The sequence below is a fragment of the Primulina tabacum genome, chromosome 17, assembly GCF_025594145.1.
Source record: "Primulina tabacum isolate GXHZ01 chromosome 17, ASM2559414v2, whole genome shotgun sequence".
Lineage (NCBI taxonomy): Eukaryota > Viridiplantae > Streptophyta > Magnoliopsida > Lamiales > Gesneriaceae > Primulina > Primulina tabacum.
In genome coordinates this window covers 24,743,319-24,769,474 of record NC_134566.1, presented here as the reverse complement: position 1 = coordinate 24,769,474, position 26,156 = coordinate 24,743,319, and the positions used below count along the sequence as shown (strand labels likewise).

The 26,156-nt window shown below is 38.0% G+C and overlaps 2 protein-coding genes across 2 annotated transcripts; one reads left to right on the top strand and one right to left on the bottom strand.

Annotated features, from left to right (window-relative positions):
• The first annotated feature begins 5,492 nt into the window (after positions 1-5,492).
• LOC142530794 (UTP--glucose-1-phosphate uridylyltransferase-like) lies at positions 5,493-24,417 on the top strand. The gene is made up of 18 exons (XM_075636631.1): positions 5,493-6,307; positions 6,979-7,067; positions 7,683-7,773; positions 8,660-8,720; positions 8,832-8,909; positions 8,981-9,025; positions 9,137-9,207; positions 20,343-20,415; positions 20,520-20,577; positions 20,714-20,760; positions 20,827-20,889; positions 21,656-21,696; positions 21,780-21,852; positions 22,852-22,935; positions 23,018-23,116; positions 23,205-23,309; positions 23,875-23,946; positions 24,039-24,417. Exons 1-18 carry the CDS (start codon positions 5,688-5,690, stop codon positions 24,078-24,080), a joined length of 1,812 nt encoding a protein of 603 aa, XP_075492746.1. The 5' UTR covers positions 5,493-5,687; the 3' UTR covers positions 24,081-24,417.
• Positions 9,355-16,323, bottom strand: LOC142530795 (uncharacterized). The gene is made up of 2 exons (XM_075636632.1): positions 15,141-16,323; positions 9,355-9,554 (listed from the first exon to the last, which is right to left on the bottom strand). The coding sequence occupies exons 1-2, from the start codon at positions 16,255-16,257 to the stop codon at positions 9,499-9,501; spliced, it is 1,173 nt and encodes a 390-aa protein (XP_075492747.1). The 5' UTR covers positions 16,258-16,323; the 3' UTR covers positions 9,355-9,498.
• Positions 24,418-26,156: the final 1,739 nt, after the last annotated feature.

Genomic DNA, 26,156 nt, shown 5'->3' with positions numbered 1-26,156 from the left:
CTCCGGATTTATTGACTATAATGTAAAACTAAATCTTTATTTTAATAATATTTTACGATTTTATTCGATTATGACATTATACTTTATCTGTATACTCATGCGAATCGCATAGATAAAATCCTTGAATATACAATAGGTACCATGAGACCTCTGTCTTGCAACGTAAGATCATGAAACTCATTAAGAAGTGTACCGTATATTCTAAACAGGTTCCTAGTCGAATCAGCAGCCTAAAACAAGGATAAATTTCGCTCGAGCTCGAGACTAACATCTGTGATGTAAACGCCATGTTGAATTGACAAGGGCATAGCGATGTCTATTCACATAGATGAGTGATTATATGATGATGCACTGAACGACCCTCCCTCCAACTGTCCAAATGGTTCTCACTTATCGAGTGGAATTGTAATGTCCGGTTACTCGTACAAATGATAATAATATGTTTATGTCATTTAATATGTAGTTATTTAGCTCATTATGTTTTACATGTTGATTGAGATATCGATATTGAGATTGAATATGATTTCTAGATTGTCCATGGTGTATTGAGAATGAATATGTGTCTAAATAGTGATAGTAAGATGTGTAGGTAGAAGTAGTGTAATGAAATTGGTAGGAAATAAGATTAAAATATGACAGTTTTTACGGGTTTTAGCATAATGATTAGAATATATATCCAAATTATGTGATGCTATAACCATTAGATAACTAAGATGTAATGCTACAACTTTCATGTTTTGGGTTTTGTCAAAATCATTGTTGAAGACAAGTCAAAAGTGCCCCGAAGTGTGAAGTGTATATCGTCATTCCTTCACTGACACGTGTTGGGAGGATAAGCATAACTTTTTACTCCGACCTCTAAATGACATGAAACTAGTTGGAGATTCAAGCCAAGACATAGGGCTACAACTTTTATGTTTACCACTTTTTCAGATTATGAAAGAAAGAAACGTTTTTGGAGCGATTTTTGATGAAACAGTGTGCAGGGTCGAAAGTTGCTCGCCTGGGCCGATGAGAATGTCCGCTCGGGTGGACCTGCATAAAATTTTTAAAGTTTAGGGCATAGATTTCTTCGCCCGGGTGGTAAAAGATGTCTGCCTGGGCGCCGCCTCATGTATAAAAAGATAAGTTTCGACTTTCTAAGCAAATCCAACCATTTCTTCACCTCTTTACCAGCAAAACACGAAGAAAACAAGTTTTCTTCCTCCCAAAAGCTCCCTTCTTCATTTCTTTCATCATTTTGAAGTTAGAATTAAGTTCTCCATAACAAGAACTTCCTAAGGTGTAAGTTTTCTTCACTTTTAGTTATTATACATGTAGAGGACAATAAATGAATGATTTTCACCTAGTATATACATAGTGATTGGTTTATTTATGTATTTGACAGTATAGAGAAAGAAACATCGTCTCAAACCAGTAGTCGTACACTTGGACTGTTTGTTGGCATGTTCTTGAAGTAATACATGAGTAATATTATGAATTTCAAATATTTCCCATTGATTATTGTTATATGTACATTGTTAGTATGTTTATTGATGAAAGTATATTATCATATTCCATTGTTATGTATTAAATATGAAAGAAACTCATGAATATTGAAGATGAGTGCTATGACATGAACATGAACTTGAAGATGAAAAGAAAATGACTGATTTTTACATGATATAGAGCTTGTTGACATCATGAGTGATTTTAAGTCCACCAAACCTATTGGCCAATATATGTTCATGGGACGTGGGGTTGCCAAATGTGCTCCCTGACGTCCAACACAATAATAGCTATATAATAAATAAATCACGGTAGTACGTGTCAACTAATGAGGCTCAAGTAAAAAAATGAATATGAATATATGCTATAGTATGATATGGTTTAAAGATTCATTGTTGATCACGACTTGATATGTATGTTCTTTCTACGCATTGATACGTATAAGTGCCAAATTATTGAGTTTTATAAACTCACATAGCTCATGTATTATATGACCAGGTAATGAAGATATATAGGATGCCGTTTCGCCAATGGATGCTTGTGACGTGCCTCACCTCGACAAGAACCGGGATGTCTTATTGTATAGCTTCCGCATATGTATTATAATGAATTTAATGTCAGGTTTTGAAACAAGTTCTACAAGGTGTATATCTATGTGTATAATGATACAGAATATTTTTGTATATGAGGATAAGATTATATGTATATATTGTTATTGTTGCTTGAGTGTTGGTGTATTACATATTGTTATTGTTGCTTGAGTGTTGGTGTATTCAAAATATAGGGACATCATGGCAAAATTTTTATAAACCGTCATATTGATGTCTCTTGTTTAAATTGCTTCATAATATAGATATATCATTCAAATCCTATTTTGATTATGGTAATCATGTCAAGTATAGAGTAAAGGTGTGATAGGAATAGTCCGCAGTTATGGTTGTACACCATTAGTCCTTTGACTCCGGATAATGTAGGGGATATACGTACTAGTATGCATTTTGATCCGCTTACCGACTCAATTGAGTGTCATCGGGTGGCGAGATTGGGTGTAGTTTCGAAATACATAGGAGCAAATGCATTGTAGTCGGGGATTCACCATTCGCCTATGAGTAAAGATATCATATATGGTCTGATGAGTTAATAGTACAAGAAATCTCTGGCCAGAGTAAGACATGTGTAGTTTGGAAAAGTGTTTTCTCAGTTGTGCATATGATTATACTATTACTCAAAATAAATCACATCGTTATCGAATTTATATGCAACTCTCGATATACTAATGGTTGCAGATTCGATCGTGATATATGTGTTGAAGGGACCGTACTGTACGCTAACCATGACTAAAGGTTCTTGCAAGCACTATCAGCGATACTTAGGAGATAATGGGACGATGCTACTAGACGCTTTTATCATGTTCTGTTGGGTGCAATCAGAAATAAGTTCAAACATTCTTGATCAAGAAGTTGATGAAAAGAATGGGGTTAACTAGGGTAAACTCGAATAAGAATAAATGTTATTCTGATTCACATGGAGATGTGAACCCACAACCAACTGTATCCATGAACCATTGAGGGTCATACAAATATCGGATTCTGTGTTCCTGTTAAGATAGTCAAAGTTCAAGGAGTTGAATTTGACAACTTATAGTTTGATGGAGATCAAAAATGAAGCTTACAAATGAGTTTATAAATTGATTCTATATGATAGAAGAAATGAAAGTTAGCTTAATTGCTAATTAAAGAAAGAGAGTGGAACTGCCTATTTTGTGAATAATTTTTGACTAAACTGGCAATCATCCAATATGGTAAGTGAAAATTTTGATATCCGAAATTTTCATTTTTCATTATATGAACAAGACTTGTATCATTGATATATAGACGCTCTCGGATCGTCGATCAGGGTATGGTTTTTGAACACATCCAATGATTGTGTCTTTTCATGAATGAGATAAATGAAGTCATATCTTGAAAGTTGTCTATGAACGTTATAAAATACTGTTTGACCATTCCAAGCAGCCGAAGGGATTGGTCAAGAAATATCAGTATGTATAAGTTCTAAGACGCCTGAACACTTGTTGGCTTCAAATCTCCTTTTGTTGGTTTGTTTCCCCTTTATACAATTAACACAATTATTAAAATCTGTGTAATCTAAAGATTCGAGAATTTCATCTGACAAAATTCTCATGATTCTCTTTTCAGAGATATGCCCCAATCTCTTGTGCCATAACGCAGCTGAATTCTTATTGGTTAATTTTCTTTTAATGTCTTTACTTATTTGCAGGGATTCATTAAATGAAACAATAACATCCAAAGAATAAAGATTATCGTATTCTAATAAAAAACCAGAACCAACCAATTTTGAATCAAGAAACAAGCTGAATATTCCATTTCAAAAAGAACACGAATAACCGAGTTTGTCCAACACAGAAACAATAATCAAATTCCGTCTAAAAGATGGTACAACAAATGTTTCGTAAAGATCCAAATATATTCCAGTCTTTAACAATAATCTAAATTTTCTTATTTTCTTAACTTCAACTTTGTTGCCGTCACCAACGTAGATGAATCTTTCAACATCGCTTGGTTTTCGGCAATCCAGGCAATCCTGCATAGACACACTGATATGAGTTGTTGCACCAAAATCTATCCACACATGTGTCTAGGCAATGAAGTTAAATTAACTTCAGAATAAACCATATTCAGAAGCATACCTTTCTTAGCACGGTAAGCATGATAATTACTGCATTGCTTTTCATATGTCCATTACTGCCACAGAAAAAACAACCAGAACTTTGAGAATCGCTGATTCTTCTGTTGTTTCTTCGGAGGATGTGTATCCACAGCTTCCTTTTCTTTCATTTATCCTTCGAGGTAGAGGCATAATGAAAACTTTCTATCTTGTCTTGCTTCAATCTTTCCTCTTCCTGAACACAGTCGAGATGAGCTCATTCAGAGACAAATTCTCTTTCTGACAGTTATAGATCACCTTGAACTGATTAAACTGAGGAGAAAGAGATATCAAAACCAGATGCACCAGCAAGTCTTCAGAGAGGTCAAGCTTCAGTTCTTTCAACCACGAAGCAAGATGAGACATTTCCATAATTTACTCAATGATATTACCCTTACCCCTGTATCTCATTGAAACGAGGCTTGCCAAAAGCGTATCAATTTCAGACTTTTCACTTTTTGCATACCTCTGTTCGAGGTCCTGAAGGAAAGTCTTAACTGTAGCAAATTCACTAGACATTGTGCCTCTGAATGTTTCTGGAATGACCCTATTGATAATCATCATACACATGCAATTCAATCTCTCCCACCTTTCAAACTACCTCTTTTCATCAGAGGTACTCTTATCCGTAATGACTGGAGGAGAGTCAACCCTTATCAGACTGTTGGCGCAATCGATTGGTTTGCAGCCGAAAAAAAGAATATGACTGTTGGCGCAATCGATGAATTTCAAAGCTCAAGTTCCGATGAAGATCAGGAATATTCAAAATATATTTTAATAAATCGTGATGAATTTTAGATTTTCAATTGTAAAATCAAATTTTTAATTATTTTATTTTATTTTTATGATTATTCAGTATTGTTTCAACTCGAAATACTAAATAAAAAAATCTTCATTAATAAAAGTAATTATATATTAAAAATAATAATATTTGGACAAAGAACTCGGAATCGGTCCAAATCGAACCGGAACCAGTCTAAAAATCATCGAACCGGTCCAATATTAGATTGGTTCCAAGGTTTAAATCTTGGAACCGGTTCCGACCAGTTCTGGCATCACCCGGTCCGGAACCCTAGAACTGATAAGCTCCCCTGTATCTATCTATACAGTATTGATATTCCAATTATGACTTTGTAATCATTCAGGAAATTTTCGATCCACAAAATCATTATAAATTACCATAAAATTTTCCAGAAACAATCAATTTAAATAATTATTTCTCTAAATTATGAAAAATTGTATAAAAAAAGTTGTACTAAATTTCTTATTAGTGTCAACAAATAAGTATCACTTACGATCGGAACACGAGCATCAAGCAAAGTTGGCCCGAAGCCGTTGAGTCAAGGATCCGATAAGCTGAGTAGTGACGCCGCCGCCGTCCTTAAACCCCCTAGAGGCCCTTATTCCACTTCCATCGACCACCCCCGTTTCACCATTCGGAGGGAACGGCTGAGACTCCCTCGTTTCACTTTACAATGTCTTTCCATTCCGTCGTAATCCAGAAACTTCTCAGCACAAATGCTCATCTCGGCCGCCGCGTGACGGAGCACCATTTCAAAATCTTCTCCGAAGGCACCCGCAACTCCATTAGCGTCATAGATTCCGACAAGACCCTCATCTGCATTCGAAATGCCTGCAACTTCATCGGCCAGCTTGCTCGCAACAATGCTCGATTCCTCTTCGTCAATACAAACTCTCTATTCGACGAGATAATATCCCAGATGACAGAGATCACGAAAATTAAGAATGATACAACTTGGCGTCTTGGAGGCTTTTTAACAAATAGTTCGAGTCCAAAGAAGTTTCGGGGCAGAAACAAGAAATTTAATCTTGGCGCGGTGCAAGCTCCAGATTGTATAGTTATTTTTGATTCGGAGAGGAAGAGTTCGGTGATCAGGGAGGCGGATAAGCTGCAGATTCCCGTTGTTGGGCTGGTGGATTCCAGTATGCCTTGGGATACTTATAAGAAAATTACTTACCCGGTTCCTGCAAATGATTCAGTGGAGTTTGTGTATTTGTTTTGTAATTTGATGACTAAAACTATCTTGAAAGAGCAAAAGAGAGCAATGGCGGAGGAGGGGGAATCAACAACACGGTATAAGAATGATGTTTCAGTTGTTTTAGTGATTCATTTCTTATGTACCTTACATGCAATTTAGTGTCTTGATTAGTTTGGTGTTAGTTATCTTTGTGCTCTATACAAATTTGTAATTATTTTATTATGTTGGTTGGTGCTTCTTGGATACTTCTTTGGTTGTGATTCTCAAGGTTTCTGGGGACTGTAATGTGTTGTATGTTTATGTTTGCAACTTGCACAAGTTTTTGGCTATACATTTTTATGTTCCAAACTATTTCTCTGTGGTCACATCTTATATTTCTATTTTGGACTCTGGCATCAGTCAACAATGTTTTGCTTCTTGAAGAATCAAAATGTGTCTCTGGTTACACTGTTTGAGTGTGCTTGAGTCAACAATTTAGTGTACTTTAGTGATACAAGTCATGGGCTTTGATGAGTTATTAGTCCTTTTGATCATGTCGCAAATCAGATTATCTGTTCATGCATTCAAGTGATTATAGAGATTATCTGTGATTTTAGGGCTTCCTTAATTTATTTGTTTCGTTGGCAACTTTTTCTTTAGCTTGTCTAAAGTTTCATACGAGATTTCAAACCTCCTTGATTTCTTATACTTATCTCTTGTATGTCCTCATTCCACTTTAATGATTATCACTCGTACTTACTGCTTTTTTGGAACTTGCATGTGGAAGAGAGGAGGACGTTCAACAAAATGACCAGACTGTTATGAAGGACAAATTTGTTGTCTTTCCTTATGAAAACTTGAAGGCAGTTCCTGATGGTAAATAGTTTAATTGCATTCATTTTTACTTCCCTCGTTGGCCTTATAGGTTGTAGTTGAACTAAGCGGTTCTTGAATCAAATATTTTAGTTCTTGACTTGATTTTTTATTGTAAATCTGTTATTTTAGAATCAATCATCAAAACTATCTCTAGATTGGATGATTCTCTAGTATACATTCAAATTCAATGTATATGCTAGTGAATCTCAAGCAGACACACAAAAACAAATTGGTAGGTGAATTTTAGCACCCTATTTAAACTACTTTTCGTATCTCCTAAACCCAAACTTCATATTTCTCATTTTGGCATCACTTATATTTCAATGAATTTTCCTTTATCTTATTTTCTCCGTAAATTAAGGTTTTTTGTTTTGCCAAACTACCACTTCATGAAAGCAAATAGCAACTGTCTTGGTAGTTCATTACAGGTTCTAAGGTAATTTAGATTGTTTGTGAATGCCAAATGGAATTATCATGGACTTATGACCTTGAAAACTAAATGATCCCTCCTATTAAATAACACCAAGATATGTTCAGAGCTTTAGACAATAGCATTTCTAGTCCTTTGATTTTAAGTAGTTGATTCTATTATCGCTCTGTTTCCCATTTTCACAGATATACAAGAAACCATGCAGCTTTTGAACAAACTTGTCGTATTGAAGTTTAATAGCATTTTGGGAGATAAGATGGGCTTTAAAACCCCCAAGTAAGTGTTTATCCGAGACACTACCTTTAAACCTATTTGCTCTCATTCCTGGAAATGTTCATATCATATGAGACAGTATTATAACTGATGTGGGGGCTGCTATTTTAAATTTATTGCATTTGTTTTAGATAAAACGGTATGCTATATTATTTTAACAAATAAGAGCGATTTGGCTGGACAAGCTTCTTCAATGGACACTATCTAAATATTTTCTAGTGGGGCGATGCACAGCAAGGGACATGGATATCATATAGCTTAGGCATAAGGGGCAAGGCACTTGCCTTATCGAAGGGACACGTACTATCTCGTGATACTATCAAATCTAAATATTTGAAAAAAATTGTTTTATGCCATCGATTGGGTACAGACTATTACATCATAATAAATAAGTATTTTTAAGATTGTGAAAATGAAATGATTAGAATCAAATTGCACTTTGAATTCGCAATTCCTGCATTTAAGGCACTATTCATGGGGGCCTTGATCCTTTAAGGCACCTTAACTTCACAGGACAGGCATGCATTTATTGAAGTGTTGATCCTGGATCCGTGTCTAAGCGCAAAGGTTGGGCCTGCTTCTTGGTCCAAGGCGCATACCTGGTGGACTTTTGATAATTATGATTATAGCATTGCAAGAAGTTGGCCTTGCTCACTAAGACCTGGATTAGATACGGTGACAAATAATTTCACTCCTAAAGAAATAGAAAACTGCACAAGTAGTTCATCTTTACCAATTTCAAGTTTATTATAATTTTAAATGCCCTTGAAATCTTTTTGCAACATTTTATTGATCCAAATACGACATAACAATTTCTACCGCCTGCTATAAGCTTACAAATGCCCATATATCTCTGCCAGCTTCTCACTTTTGTTTGTGTTTGATGCAGGTGTGTTATGGAAATTGCTCACGGCTTAACATGCTTGGACTTGATTGTCAACCAAATCGATGTGATACTCCATCTTTTTTTTCCCCGAAACTTGGGTTTAATATTTATACTAACTCTTAACAAAATATTGAACAGGTTGGTTCTGAGTGTTTTCATTTTGCACTGTTTGCAGGGTCTCAATGTAAAGTACGGATGCAACATTCCTTTGATTTTGGTTAATGAAACTAGTGCACATGATGGTATAATGAAGGTAACTTTGTTTATTCTCAGCTGGAATTGATATATGTTGGAAGTTGACACTTGCTGCTTGTTTGGTGATAGGTCTTGGCAAAGCGCTCAAATAAGAACATCCATGCTGTGACGATGGTTTGTGTTTTGGTGCTTTAGGTGCATCTGTGTGATTTATTCCATATAGGACTCTCTTTTGTTATACTTGATTTTTATGTTAATTTTGGTGACCTAATATTTTATGTACAGAGTCAATCCCAAGAAAGTACAAGTAATGTTGTGCCTCCACCAGCTGAAGGGGAAGATGGCAAGAATCAAATGTAAGTTATTTTATACCGTTCTGAAAATAACATTAGAAACTATAACTGTAACGAACCGTATTTTCATACTTAAAATTTGCGGAAAAATTAAAAATTTTCTTTAATAGAAACCTCCATACGGTCGTCACTCATCATTCATAAAGTATCTTTGAAATCAACCATCACAATTAAAATTTGCTAAAAGAAAAGCTGTCGCAAAATGTATCACAATCCACTCATAAAATCAGAGTATAAATGTATTTTCTTAAAATCTTAAAATAACGTAGGCGGTCCTCGGGTCTAGCCTCCCGCTCAGTCCAAGCCTGCCCCTTGGTCGCCACCTCCCGTCTCCTCATCAACATAGTCACCTGCATCGATCAAGTCTAGTGAGTCTAAAGACTCAACACGTATAAACTGGGATAACGAGTACTACATAATAAAATCGCATGCAACTTTAAAATAAGACATACATACTTGAAACTGGAACTTGCATAATAAACTTGAACGTACGTACATACATACTTAGACGTGCCATGAACTTCTCTTAAACATGCTTGCATACTTGAACATACATGGACATACTTAACTTCATCATTTTGCGTAGAGGATGTTTCAAAGCAAGTGACCCATACATAATAAACGCCTGATCAGACAAACCACAGTACTGGGCTGACAGGGACGTATCCACTGCCACATACATGAGATCCCCGTTCATAATTTAACGGGCTGGTTGGTCCCCGTTCATAATTTAACGCTTTCCAACCACGATCTAACCCGTTCATAATTTAACGGGGTGGAGAGGTCCTCGGCCACGTTCACCGACTTCCAAACCCATTCATAATTTGGTCACAAGACATTTAGCATACCTCAAAAACTTAAAATATTTTCTTTGCACGTCATACATACTTACTTGGCGTTGAGGGATTCATTGGACATCGATCGGGGCCGTTGCTGCACACACTAACATGAAATTTGCATACTTAACTTGCATAACTTAAACGTAGAAATCATACTTACTCTCAAGTTCAATCATTACTTAGGACATTCTAAAATTTCCCATGACACGACCTTGATAATCCTTGCACTAAACCATGACGTCTAACCTCAAAGCATACTAAATTATTTTTCTCAAAAGCGAAGGACACGGACCCCGTGCCTGGGTCCGTGCATGGGTCCGTCTAGACTCTGTAAAAAGACATCGAAAAGGAGGAGGGGCACGGACCCCGTGCCTAGGTCCGTGTGGGGGTCCGTGTAACCTCGGGAATTTGGCAATGCGAAAGAAACAAAGGCACGGACCCCGTGTAAGGGTCCGTGTGGCCTCGATTTTCTGCACCTGCGAGGAAAACCCACACAATATCTATTCTCCCAAATCGAACGACTAATGGAACGGAATTAAACACCTTGAGACCATCCTAAGACACCATAACATCGATCTAAACTCGTACGGACACCCAAACAACGACGTTCCCTTACGATACATACAATTTGAGAAAAAAAAACGCGGCAATTGACACCAATTGGTTCCTACGACTTCTTGTGCATTCTAGTGCCTATCAACACCGAACGACATGATAAATAACGACCCAACATCATACAGATCATACCTAGACGCAGAAACAATCACCCGTCGATTTCCAACGAAGCCTGCAACAAATAACTTCAAGAACACAATTTTCGTAAAAGTCGTAGTTTGAGCAGTCCCACGAAAAACATCATAACTCACTCAATTTTCATCCAAAAATCTCGAATTTTATATCAAATCGAAGGTATCGAAAAGTTCTAAAATTTTCTAGTTGAAAGTTTTCTCAAAATCTCGACTGGAAATTCGCAGTTTCGACCAGAACAGTAAAAACGGGATTTTTAGATCTAAAAAGGACTCCAAAAGCGATTTAAACGTGATTGCTCAAACTTCTACACAACATACACATGGTTTTACGCATAAATAACAACGCACGCATAATATGACATGATCGATGCATCAAGAACAGAATATACGTGCCTTTTTACGATAAACGTTACCGAACCGGCGGTATCGAAGCGGAGATGAGAGCGAGGTTGATCCGGAACGATCGTGCAACGATTTCTTTGAAGAAACTCGACAAAAAATCCTGCTGGAAATAATCAGAGAAAGGGGCGGCTGCTCTTGGGGAAGGAGAACCCTAATTTTCTCTCTTTTAAAAATATGAAAATCTGAATGTGTGTGTTTAGTGTGTGTAAAAATGTGTAGGTGTGTGTGAGTGTGTGTGTTTTTAATTTAGGAGAAATTTGTGCTAAAGTAACTAAATTAAATACTAATTAAAAGTTAACACCTAATAATTTGCTCAAAACTCTTCCATAAAATGATCACACACCAATTTTTAAAATTTTAAACTCTTAAATCACTAAATACATAATAATACTTTAAAATATTAAAACTTAATAACCTATTAAAAATACCCCATCTTCAACTTAGAGTAAAATACCATGTTTTAAATTGTCACAATCGTCACCGGTCTCTTCCTCGATCCCGCCTCGAATAATCGCCTGAAACATGAAACTTGAAAAATACATTTTAACGTGCATCACATAAACATGAATAATTTAAAATAATGCATTTTCATAAATTATGCATGGCTAAAACTCATTTGAAAATAATTAAATGGTCTAATAATTAAATGAATGCATGGGTCATACGTGTACTGAATTTGGGCTACACGATAGGCTAGTGTCCCAACTCTGTCAAGAATCTCAAACGGTACAATGAACCTCGGACTCAGTTTGCCTCTCTTTCCAAATCTCATAACACCCTTCATAGGTGCTATCTTGATAAAAACGTGATCTCATACGGCAAACTCGAGATCTCTTCTCCTTTTATCGGCATAGCTCTTTTGACGGCTTTGGGCAGTCTTCATCCTCTCACGAATCTTGACCACTACGTCTGCAGTCTGTTGAACTATCTCTGGACCAAGTTCTATCCTCTCACCAACTTCATCCCAATGAACTGGTGATCTGCACTTCCTCCCGTACAACGCCTCATAGGGAGCCATACCAATAGATGCTTGGAAGCTGTTGTTGTACGTGAACTCCACTAGAGATAGTCTAGACTCCCAAGTTCCTTGAAAATCAATCATGCAAGCTCTCAGCAAATCCTCTAAAATCTGAATCACTCGCTCAGACTGCCCATCTGTCTGCGGGTGAAAAGCTGTACTGAAAAGCAACTTTGTGCCCATGGCCGCATGTAAGCTCTTCCAGAAGGACGACGTAAACCTTGGGTCCCTGTCGGACACAATTGAAACTGGAAATCCATGTAAACGAACTATCTCCCTGAGATAAAGCTCCGCATACTGCGTCATGGAGAAAGTCGTCTTCACTGGTAGAAAATGCGCTGACTTAGTGAGTCGGTCTACTATAACCCAAATAGAATTCGATCCTCTGACTGACCTCGGCAACCCAACCACAAAATCCATAGTAATGTTCTCCCACTTCCACTCGGGAATGGGGAGTGGCTTAACAAATCCTGCTGGCCTCTGATGCTCTGCCTTCACTTGCTGACAGGTGAGGCATTCTGAAACAAATCTGCGGATGTCTATCTTCATCCCTGGCCACCAATACAAATTCTGGAGGTCCTTATACATCTTGGTACCTCCCGGGTGGATGGAATATGGAGATGCGTATGCCTCTGTCAAAATATCCTGTCTGATCGAACCAACACTAGGCACCCACATTCTACCTCTGTATCTCACAATGCCGTCTGAAACTGTGTACAGCACACTGCCCTTGGCTTCGTCTTTCAGTCTCCATTTCTGTAACTGCTCATCTGAAGACTGACCTGCCCGGATACGGTCTAGCAAACCAGATTTGACTATCAGATTAGACAGTCTAGGAGCTCTGCCCTCTCGATAAATCTCTAGACCAAATCTCTGAATCTCCGACTGTAGCGGTCTCTGAGCTGACAACTGAGCGACAACCGCCAATTTTCTGCTCAAGGCGTCTGCGACAACATTAGCCTTCCCCGGATGGTAGCTAATTTCGCAGTCGTAATCTTTCACAAGTTCCAACCACCGCCTCTGTCTCATATTCAGTTCTTTCTGCGTGAAGAAATATTTGAGGCTCTTGTGGTCGGTGAAAATCTGACATTTCTCGCCGTATAGATAGTGTCTCCAAATTTTCAGCGCGAAGACAACGGCGGCTAACTCAAGGTCATGCGTCGGGTAGTTCTTCTCGTGCACTTTTAACTGTCTGGAAGCATAAGCTATCACCCGACCTTGCTGCATCAACACTGCGCCTAATCCGAGCTTAGATGCATCGGTATAAATCACAAACTCGCCTTGCCCTGTCGGCATGGTTAGCACTGGCGCTGAAATAAGAGCTTGCTTCAAGGTGTCGAAGCTCTTCTGACATTCATCACTCCACACAAACTTAGCATTCTTCTTGGTGAGTGAAGTGAGTGGCACCGCTATGGATGAAAATCCTCGTATGAACTTACGGTAGTAACCGGCTAAACCCAAAAAGCTGCGGATTTCTGATGCATTCTTTGGCTCAACCCATTCCCTGACGGCTGCTACCTTCGCTAGGTCCACCTCAATACCACTGCTAGATACTATATGCCCCAAAAATGCAACTTTCTGCAACCAAAATTCGCACTTACTGAACTTCGCAAATAGTTTGCGACTCTGCAAGGTCTGCAAAACTGTTCTCAAATGCTGGTTATGCTCCTCATGGCTCTTCGAGTATATGAGAATGTCGTCGATAAACACTATGACGAACTGATTAAGGTAGGGCTGAAATACTCGATTCATGAGATCCATGAAAATTGCTGGAGCATTTGTCAATCCAAATGGCATCACCAAGAACTCGTAATGCCCATATCGGGTCCTGAAAGCTGTCTTGTGGACATCTGCGTCCTTCACTTTCAGCTGATGATACCTTGATCGAAGATCTATCTTAGAGAACACGGTAGCTCCTTGCAACTGATCAAACAAGTCTTCGATTCTAGGCAACGGGTACTTATTCTTGATCGTTACCTTGTTCAGCTCTCGGTAATCGATACACAGCCTCATACTCCCATCCTTCTTCTTTACGAAGAGCACTGGTGCGCCCCATGGTGAGAAACTAGGGCGGATAAATCCTTTGTCGAGGAGCTCTTGAATCTGCTGCTTGAGCTCTAACATTTCAGCTGGGGCTAATCGGTACGGTGCCTTAGAGATTGGCGCTGTGCCTGGCACGAGATCGATTGCAAACTCCACCTCTCTCTCTGGTGGAAGGCCTGTGACGTCATAAGGAAAGACGTCTGGGAAGTCTCTGACTACTGGCACCTCTGATAAAGATGGAGTGGGCACGTCAGGCGCTGAAATAATACTAGCCAAAAAGGCCTGACACCTTTTGGAAATCAACCTCCTCGCCTGCATGCACGAAATCATGCGAGGAAAGCTTCTCCATCTAGCTGGTTCAAAAAGGAACTGTTCCATGCCCGGCGGTCTAACCAAGACTGACCTCTTCTGAAAATCGATGAGAACTCTGTTCTTAGTCAGCCAGTCCATTCCCAATATGATGTCAAATTCAGGCATCGGCAATAGGATTAAATCTGCATATACTAGGTGGCCATGCAGTTCTAGATCGATATCTCTGACCACACTGGTAGCTAACAGCTCTTCCCCTGATGGGACTGTCACTGAAAAGTTCACGTCTAGGCCAATGGACTTGAGGTCCAAATGATTAGCAAACGTCTCTGATATGAAGGAGTGAGTGGCTCTTGAGTCTATCAGTGCAGTTGTGGATAATCTCTTAATAAAAATGTTTCCTGAGATGCGTTAGTACAACACCACTTATTTTCCCAAAATTTTCTAACATAAACCTTAAGCACAATAGAATTCAATAACCCTAGGCAAACAAAATATTACTAGCACGCTAATAATCCCAAGTAAAAATTCCACATGCGAGGCAAATTAATACCGAGCTTAGGTAAAAAAGTTTACCAGTCAGTAAGGTGGTGTCTGGGTCCGCCTCCTGAGCATGCATGGCGAATACCCTTCCCTGGGTTGGCTGCTTCCACTGTGGACACTCTTTCAGCATGTGATCTGTAGCCCCACATTTAAAACATTTCCCGGATCCCCATAGGCACTGTCCGGGATGCTGGCGATTGCACTTCTGGCACACTGGGAAGTTACCGGGCTTCTGAGGCGCCCCTTGCTGCTGAATTGGACCCTTGCCCTTTGGCGGTCCTGGATATGGCTTTTTCCCAGGCGGCCCCTGAAACGGCCTCTTAAACTGGGGTCTCTGCTGTTGTTGCTGCTGGTGTTGCGGTGGTGCCTGATAGGGCCTCTTGCCCTGCCTGTCCGCCTCAATATCTCGCTGGTCTTGCTCTGCCGCCAGAGCTCTAGAGACAGCAACTACATAAGAAGTAGGGCCAGCTACCCTCACGTCACGGCGCAGGATCGGCCGCAAACCATTTAAGAAGTGCCTCAACTTCGCCTGGACATCATTAGCAATGAGGGGCACGAAGTGACATCCCTTCTCAAACTTCCTAACAAAATCTGCCACGCTACTGTCCCCCTGTCGCAGCGTCATAAACTCGTTGGTGAGTCTGGTTCGTACTTCCTCAGTGAAGTACTTGGAGTAGAAGACCTCCTTAAAACCATTCCAAGGCAGCACCTGCAAATTGACTGCCACTGATGCACTCTCCCACCATAATCTGGCCTCTCCAGTCAATAAGAAGATGGCACAACGGACCCTATCAGCATCTGCCAGCTCCATAAAGTCGAAAATTACTTCGATGGACTTGATCCATCCCTCAGCGACCATCGGGTCAGTAGTACCCGAAAACTCCTTCGGACTCATCCTCCGAAACCTCTCATATACTGCCTCTGGTTGGGGCCTTGCCCCTGCACCTACTGCTGCAGCCTGGTTCCCCGCAAACTGTGCGAAGAACTGCGTCATGCCTGCAAGCATCTGTGCCTGCATGTCTGGAGGTGGTGGCGGAGGATTTGCTCTTTCTTCCTCTCGGTGCTCCATGTCCTCAGTCCTAGCTTCCTGGTTAACCATACGTCTAGGAAGCATACTGTTCCTATAATTTACCCAACACGTACCCAACATACATGAATATGATGCAAGAACAAGAGATGCACGTACTTTGAACTTTACATGTAAGCATGCTGAAAACATGATTGAATGCTTACTAAATAACATAATTCAAAACTTTAAAACTTACAGACTTGAGGTGTGACTTCGTGAGCTTCTTGCGACTGACGGTAGGCGTAACCCTTTACAAGAACACCGCTCTGATACCAACTGTAACGAACCGTATTTTCATACTTAAAATTTGCGGAAAAATTAAAAATTTTCTTTAATAGAAACCTCCATATGGTCGTCACTCATCATTCATAAAGTATCTTTGAAATCAACCATCACAATTAAAATTTGCTAAAAGAAAAGCTGTCGCAAAATGTATCACAATCCACTCATAAAATCAGAGTATAAATGTATTTTCTTAAAATCTTAAAATAACGTAGGCGGTCCTCGGGTCTAGCCTCCCGCTCAGTCCAAGCCTGCCCCTTGGTCGCCACCTCCCGTCTCTTCATCAACATAGTCACCTGCATCGATCAAGTCTAGTGAGTCTAAAGACTCAACACGTATAAACTGGGATAACGAGTACTACATAATAAAATCGCATGCAACTTTAAAATAAGACATACATACTTGAAACTGGAACTTGCATAATAAACTTGAACGTACGTACATACATACTTAGACGTGCCATGAACTTCTCTTAAACATGCTTGCATACTTGAACATACATGGACATACTTAACTTCATCATTTTGCGTAGAGGATGTTTCAAAGCAAGTGACCCATACATAATAAACGCCTGATCAGACAAACCACAGTACTGGGCTGACAGGGACGTATCCACTGCCACATACATGAGATCCCCGTTCATAATTTAACGGGCTGGTTGGTCCCCGTTCATAATTTAACGCTTTCCAACCACGATCTAACCCGTTCATAATTTAACGGGGTGGAGAGGTCCTCGGCCACGTTCACCGACTTCCAAACCCATTCATAATTTGGTCACAAGACATTTAACATACCTCAAAAACTTAAAATATTTTCTTTGCACGTCATACATACTTACTTGGCGTTGAGGGATTCATTGGACATCGATCGGGGCCGTTGCTGCACACACTAACATGAAATTTGCATACTTAACTTGCATAACTTAAACGTAGAAATCATACTTACTCTCAAGTTCAATCATTACTTAGGACATTCTAAAATTTCCCATGACACGACCTTGATAATCCTTGCACTAAACCATGACGTCTAACCTCAAAGCATACTAAATTATTTTTCTCAAAAGCGAAGGACACGGACCCCGTGCCTGGGTCCGTGCATGGGTCCGTCTAGACTCTGTAAAAAGACATCGAAAAGGAGGAGGGGCACGGACCCCGTGCCTAGGTCCGTGTGGGGGTCCGTGTAGCCTCGGGAATTTGGCACCGCGAAAGAAACAAAGGCACGGACCCCGTGTAAGGGTCCGTGTGGCCTCGATTTTCTGCACCTGCGAGGAAAACCCACACAATATCTATTCTCCCAAATCGAACGACTAATGGAACGGAATTAAACACCTTGAGACCATCCTAAGACACCATAACATCGATCTAAACTCGTACGGACACCCAAACAACGACGTTCCCTTACGATACATACAATTTGAGAGAAAAAAAAACGCGGCAATTGACACCAATTGGTTCCTACGACTTCTTGTGCATTCTAGTGCCTATCAACACCGAACGACATGATAAATAACGACCCAACATCATACCAATCATACCTAGACGCAGCAACAATCACCCGTCGATTTCCAACGAAGCCTGCAACAAATAACTTCAAGAACACAATTTTCGTAAAAGTCGTAGTTTGAGCAGTCCCACGAAAAACATCATAACTCACTCAATTTTCATCCAAAAATCTCGAATTTTATATCAAATCGAAGGTATCGAAAAGTTCTAAAATTTTCTAGTTGAAAGTTCTCAAAATCTCGACTGGAAATTCGCAGTTTCGACCAGAACAGTAAAAACGGGATTTTTAGATCTAAAAAGGACTCCAAAAGCGATTTAAACGTGATTGCTCAAACTTCTACACAACATACACATGGTTTTACGCATAAATAACATCGCACGCATAATATGACATGATCGATGCATCAAGAACAGAATATACGTGCCTTTTGATGATAAACGTTACCGAACCGGCGATATCGAAGCGGAGATGAGAGCGAGGTTGATCCGGAACGATCGTGCAACGATTTCTTTGAAGAAACTCGACAAAAAATCCTGCTGGAAATAATCAGAGAAAGGGGCGGCTGCTCTTGGGGAAGGAGAACCCTAATTTTCTCTCTTTTAAAAATATGAAAATCTGAATGTGTGTGTTTAGTGTGTGTAAAAATGTGTAGGTGTGTGTGAGTGTGTGTGTTTTTAATTTAGGAGAAATTTGTGCTAAAGTAACTAAATTAAATACTAATTAAAAGTTAACACCTAATAATTTGCTCAAAACTCTTCCATAAAATGATCACACACCAATTTTTAAAATTTTAAACTCTTAAATCACTAAATACATAATAATACTTTAAAATATTAAAACTTAATAACCTATTAAAAATACCCCATCTTCAACTTAGAGTAAAATACCATGTTTTAAATTGTCACAATCGTCACCGGTCTCTTCCTCGATCCCGCCTCGAATAATCGCCTGAAACATGAAACTTGAAAAATACATTTTAACGTGCATCACATAAACATGAATAATTTAAAATAATGCATTTTCATAAATTATGCATGGCTAAAACTCATTTGAAAATAATTAAATGGTCTAATAATTAAATGAATGCATGGGTCATACGTGTACTGAATTTGGGCACTACAATAAATGTGCTTGGGTTAAATTTGTGGTTAATTGGTCGAAACATCTTGGATACAAATTATACACTCTTTAATAAGATTAGTTTTGCTAATTTCTCTTATTTCTTACTAACTTTGTTGTGCTTAATTTTTTTTAATTCCTAGTTCTCCCTCTCTCGTATCTGTGTCATGAAGTATTCCTCTTCCGTCTGTGTTGCCAATTTAAATAGTGTGTTTATTTGCGTAACTGTATTATCTGTAAAGTGCTGGCACCCTCCCTAGTCATGTTTCTCTACCATCGTCGCATTTAGAAATATGTGGTCACCTTTCCTGATTTGAAATAGAATGCATTCTATTTTTACTTTGTTTAATTTATTTGGCTCTGATTTTGTTCAATATACTTTGTATTGTTCATTTAGCCATTGCCCATTGGATGTTCCTACTTCACCGCCTTTTGAAAAATACTGTTTCCCTTCGATTCATTCAATTTTTGGTTTTATCTTCCCCCCTCCCCACCCCCCCCCCCCCCCACAACTATCTAGTATACATGACAATCGATAAGTTCTTCCATCATAATTTTCATTTATTTTCAGTTTTTTTGCCAGATTTCCTAGTTCTGAATTATTCAGTTCTTAGGAAATTAGTCTGGTGTTTGTTCTATAAAAAATGAGAAATATTAATTCATGATATTGTATGCATTGATTATTGTTAGTTGGAATGTTGTTGGAGGAAAGAAATGTTTCATGTTTTGGATTTTTTTCTAGCCCTTGCATTTATAGTTGAGCATTGATCTCTGGCAGTTTTATATGTTTCAGATAGTTCATTTAATGTTTCTTTATTTTCCTGTAGAAATAGAAAATCAGGGGTCCTTTCCTGTTGTTTTCCTCATTAATACATCGTATGTGCTCAAGTAGCTTGAGCACCATGCTAATCAAATCTCACTCTGCTCAACCCTGCATTGTGATGCTGCTAAAAAAAATAAAAACTGTGTTCATTCCATTCCTAAAGAAGGTGCTTCTTCTCTCTTATCTGGAGAGTGAATGCAGCAGTCTAATTGGCAATCTATTATAACTTTATAACTCCCTGAGTTGGTTTTGTTTGTTTGCCACTGGAGGCTTTATTTCTTCCATAAAACCATCTGTGTCTGCTTCCTGTAATGCAATTGAGAAGTTTCTGAGTGGAAGTACAGCTATTTGAGTGGTCTCACATTTGCGCTCTCTGGTGAAGGGTCGTTGCGTTATGAAGATACCTTAATTTTGTGTTTTTGCCTTTGTACATGCGAAGGGGTTCTTTGAACCTTGCCAAGGTCTTCCTCCAGCTGGTGCCCAGTGGAAAGTTGGATATAATGTTCTCTCAGGTGCAAGCCTCATTGTCCAAACTCGTATTTTGTCTGACCATAATTTTGAAGACTCATTTATACTCTTTTGGACTTTGTTTTATAGCATTTTTGTTTTCTGGCAGGGTAAAGAGTATATCTTGATTTTGAGTTCTGATAACCTTGCTCATGTTGTCGACAGAAGTATCCTCCTCAACGTTAATGTTTTTCTCACTTGTTAAAATTTTTCCTTCCCCTAGATTTCTGTAACATTTGCATGTGGGATTCATTCATACACTAAGCAGAGTCCAACAGTTCACTTCCTTAAATCAAATACCAGAGATTCTAAACCATTTACTTCAAAACAATATCGAATACTGTGTGGAGGTACGCTCAGCAAATCTCTTAATTGCATCGTTCTTTGTTTGTGTTTCTAACTCTCATAGTATTCAGGTGATGGCAAAATCCTCTGAACTAGAAGGGAATGACAGTTTGCAGAAGAAAGAAGATTTTAAGGTCGGTTTATGCTCAACATTTTTGAAGTCCATGCAAAATTAGTTGTTTTCTTTATTTAGTGTATGAGTCCCACCATCTTCATCTTTAGAAATTTGCTCAGTCCTACTATTTGGTGTTATTAAACATAACATGTCTTAAAGCCCAAATACGAAACCTGAGCTTTTAGGAACACTTCAGTTGTTACTTGTTAAGAAATAGAGAAATAACAGCCCTAGTAAGATCCACTGAAGGAACTTGGTTCTGGAACTAAAGGTTTGTAATCAGTGGTTTTTCAACTATTCATGAACCTGAAGGTTTGCCCCAATTTTGTGTTTACTCTGTTCGACATGCATTTTCTCATTAGTTTTCTGGAGTCATAAGGCAGACTTGAAATTGCCTCAAGTTCAATTCAATTTGTAAGAAGTTTGTTTCTTAAATAGCTATTAACTATTGTAAGCGTACCTTAGATTTTTTTAATCTCTTATATATTGTGTGAGATTTAACTGTTTCACTTACATTCCAAGATTATGAGATGTGTCTGTTGTTTCCATCCATCACTATTAATTGTGGTCAGTTTTTTGTTTGATAGTTTTTGCACTCTCTTTTTTATTCAAACTCGTATCAGGATTAAAAAACCATGTTATTGGTCTTACTGTCCACTCCTTTTTATGATTTTAATTCTTATTTTGTGCTGCTGTCAGCATTAATTTTAATTTTTTTATGGTTGGACTTTAATCCATATATTTAATTTGTTTCTGATACTGATTTTTTTGTGAGCATCTTGAAGACTCCATTGCCAAAGATGAACTGGAAATTCATTGACACAATGTAAGATATTGCTATTGGGAGTGTCTTTTTCAAGAGTAAATTAGCTATTTCTGTAATTCCTAATCATTCCCGATCCATGACAGGTGGATAAATATGAATTCCATTGGAAGCCTGGTGGCAAGACGTGCTGCGAGAGAGGACTTTACCATTTCAAGGGTAACAATTATACTTCATTAGAATTAACATGCAAACACTCGCTCGTAAATCTATAAAAACACTTCTACCTTCCATAGGTTGATGCATCAAATGTTAATAGCTGCATAGTTGTAAAAAGCTTGCGCTTGGGTAACCACCCAGGTGCAGACCTTGCAAGAGGCGAGCCCTGCAAGGTGAGTCCAGGCACACGCCTCTTGCAAGGCGCAAGCCTTGCTTGAGGCTAGAAAAAGCGTGCTTCTATGAAAATTGTTTGTGAGCAATTTTTGTCTAAGTTAATATAACCCAAGCCCATAACTTTTTAATTATTAGAAAATCCTGCATGTATGTATCAGCAGACTTTTATTCCATAAAAACTCTGAGCGAAGAGCACCATCTTTCACCTAATTTTAATCTGTGCATCCTTAATTTTTTTTATTCTCTTTGCAATTTCAATTACAGTGTTTCTATATTACTTCTTTAATTACTGCAGTGTTCTCTTTCTTTTGTTTTTAATTTTTCTTTATTTTATAGACACTTAAATATATTAACAGCCACTCTTTTCTTTATGCTTTTAACTGCAATTTAATTCCAAGACATATCCAATTTTTCATCTAATGTTTTCTTTAAGAAGACAAAGAGGGTTAACGATTAATTAATTGATTGTTTTTAAAAATAAATTGACTTTGTATATTATTTGTTGTTGATGAATTTTTTATTTTAATTATTGTTTAATATTCAACTGAAGTATATTTCTAGAACATACATTTTAGTTAAATTCACCTTGCGCCTTATTTTGCCTTGCCTTGCGCCTAGCCTTGCACCTCAGGCTCCAGGACACTTGTGTCCCTTAGTGCGCCTTGTGCCTTAAATATCTATGGATAGCTGCTATCTTTTTGAAAAAAATTTGCAGTATTGTTGATTTGTTTCACTTACACAAACTTATTGTTGTGTTTGACTTTGATCCACATGTTTTCTGTTAAGCATGTTGCTTATTCCCTTATTGCTACTTGTATTTTGCAGCTATTTGATGAGTCTTTTGCTCTAAGTGTTCCAAAGTCGAGATATCTTCCAGTTGAGGCCACATCAGACCTACTTCTGCTAAAGGTTATTCTGGAACCAGCTTGAATGTTTATTACCTTTTATTTTCTTTATAGCATTTATAGATTATCATTTTCCTCTCATTCAGTCGGATTTGTACACCCTTATGGATGGCATCTTGACAAGGAATACTGCCAGAGAAAATCCTGCAGATCCTACCATTGAACTAGGACCAGAATTTGAAAATGTAAAGCCTTTTCAACTTAGACCCTTGTTTCGGTGCTCCCACCATTACCTTTCCTTCGTCACACAACTCTTTTTATACTTTTTCTCAGGTCGATGACTTTCGTAGACGCTTCAAGTCAGTTCCTAGTGTTGTTGGGCTTGAAAGCTTGAAGGTGACCGGTGATGTTTGGTTTGGAGCTGGTATTACTCTCAAGGTAATAATACTTTTCTGCAATAAACTTGTAATACCAACACCTGTTCAAATATTCATATTTATTAGTTTGCATTTGAATTGGAGTGTTTGAAACTGAGTGAATTTCAAATTCTTAATTCTAAACCATTGTTTATGTTTAAATGAAGAATTCATATACGTATTTCAAATTCCACCTCTGGCTCCCATATGTTTTTATATATTTTTTTAGAGGATTTGAAATTACCACCAATTATATATCAGCTCAAATCAATAGATTTTTAAATACTTTAATTTAAATATTTCTTTTTAGCATAATACACCAATCCAAACACAACTTGAGTGAAAAAATGGTTTCCACATTCCTGCGATTTGAACTTTATATTCTTCAAACTCCATCATGATTCATGAAACCTTGAACCAAAAAATTACATTGAGAATCTAAATGCATGAGGTAAAAATCAATAGTGGAATTTTAAAATTTTCATTATTTTTTTGATGGGTACAACTACTTTAGTTTTGTCTGTCTTCTCCGCCATGAATAGTTTCTGCATATCAACTGTTTGACAATGTTGGTTTTTCTTTTCAAGGGAAAAGTCAGCATCCATGCCCGACTAGATATGAAAATAGTAATTCCGGATAAAATGGTGCTGGAAAATACGGTATGACACAACAAATTTAATAAGAGTACGTTTTCAAATGCAAACTAACGCAATGGCTTAGAATGTGAATGAGATTTCTGCTTCAATTACAGATAATTACCAGTCAAGGAGACATTGGAGGAGGATCTTCATAGTTTTGCCCGCAAAGCCGAACCGGAATGTTGTGATGAATTTTTGTCTTTTAATTTTCTCTATAATTTAACAAGTTCTTTTACAACTCCTTTCTTTTCACTAGAGGAGCTAAAGCGGCTGCCCTAACTATAGAAATAAATCAGTCCCTGGAAAATTTATTCTTGAAAATTGTTGATTTATTACTCAACTGTCTTACACCTTCAGGTTTTTTGTTTTTGGATTTGGTTTGGATGATGATATTAGTGATCAGAGTTGAAGCCTTGTGTAGAAAAAATGGGATTCTGTTGGGGAAACTACAGATAGCAATTTCTAATAAAATGTTTTCTTTGTTTTTTTTAATGGCGATGGAATCCGTAGCAGCAACCTTTCGGTGCACATATAGTCAATCAACAGATTAACATAATAGCTTGCAAACCACGTTAGTTAAGTAAAATATTTTCTTGGTCTTATTGATTGATGAAGGATACTGTTAAAATGAGCGATACCGGATTTGGCTCTCTTTGTTGCCATTCACATTTGTGACTTATATTGTCTTTAGAACTAATAAAAAGTACAGTTTTTTGACGCTAAATCTTTCAAAATTCATCATCATACGTGTATAATCATAAATAAAATAATAAAATTTATTTTAAAATAATTGGCAGGTCAATCCGTCACCCCCCGCCCTGGCTTGCAAACCAAATGGGTCAGCTCCTTTTGATCCGCCATCAAAAGGATTGTCAAATTTGTAACGTAACCAGTCTTTTTTTAGTGGATGGTCAACCTAAATTTACAACTCTAATGTATTTTAAATACCCCTCCCCGTATATTTCAATAGCTTGGGGAGGGGTATATAAAAACAAACAACATATAGTGAGTTATTGAACCAATTTTTTTTTTCAAAACATAATGAATAATTTGATCAACTTCTTAATATTTGTTGTAGGAGACTTACAAGATTCTTTTAAAAGTGATGATGAGCACTGCAAAACGAAATAGGCGAAAGGTTTGAATTTGTGCCTGTGGGCATGGTAGCTGTTATAGACACCCTGAAATTTAAAGCTAACAATGTGGTTAGTTCAATAGTATCAAATATCTCTAATGTTGAATGAGCTTCGGGTAACCAAATATGAATTGGTACCATAGGCACTTTGACGGCGAAAGAGGCGAAAGAAGGAATCCATAGAAAGATTTGGCGCGGTTCACTAAATTCTGTGGTTAATGAAATTTGTAAATCGGTGGTTCCTGATTGGAGAAGAAGCAACATAATAGCTTATAACATAAAAACAGATCCAAGTAAAATATAAAGAAAAAACTGATATGCTGTCATGATCTTTCTTTGTCTCGAACCCCATACTTCTATAATAATAGTAGAGTAAAGGATGGCCCTGTTGAATTCTGTAAAACTGGAGGGAAATATCTGAATCAATTATTTTTCTTATTCACACGTTTGTACACTGATGCCCTTTTATACACAATGAAGTAAAGAGAAGTAAAGAAAGCGTGTTATGCAATGAACACGCTTATGCCTATGTGAATATCAACTAATAAAATGAATACTCAACTAACAAAATGAATACTAACTAACACTCCCCCTCAAGATTGGTGGAGGTTTAAGACACCAATCTTGGACAGCAAGTAGGTGTGTTGATCCTTTCCCAAGCTCTTGGTGAAAATGTCCGCGAGTTGATCGTTTGTGGAAACATAAGAAGTTTTGAGTAACTTGGACTGAATTTTTTCCCGTATCAAATGGCAATCTATTTCGATATGCTTCGTGCGTTCATGATAAAGTGGGTTGGCAGCGATATGCATTGCTGCCATGTTATCACAATACAAAGTGGCTGGTTCTGTAATAGACACACCCATCTCTTGAAGCAATCCAGTAACCCATACAATCTCACAAGAAGTAGTAGCCATTGCCCTATACTCAGCTTCCGCGGATGATCTTGAAACCGTGCTTTGTTTCTTAGTCTTCCAGGACACCAATGAATCTCCTAGCTTCACACAATAGCCTGTGAGAGATCTTCGAGACATAGGGCAGGCAGCCCAGTCGGAATCACAATATGCAGATAGGGACAAGTCACTATGAGCAGACAACA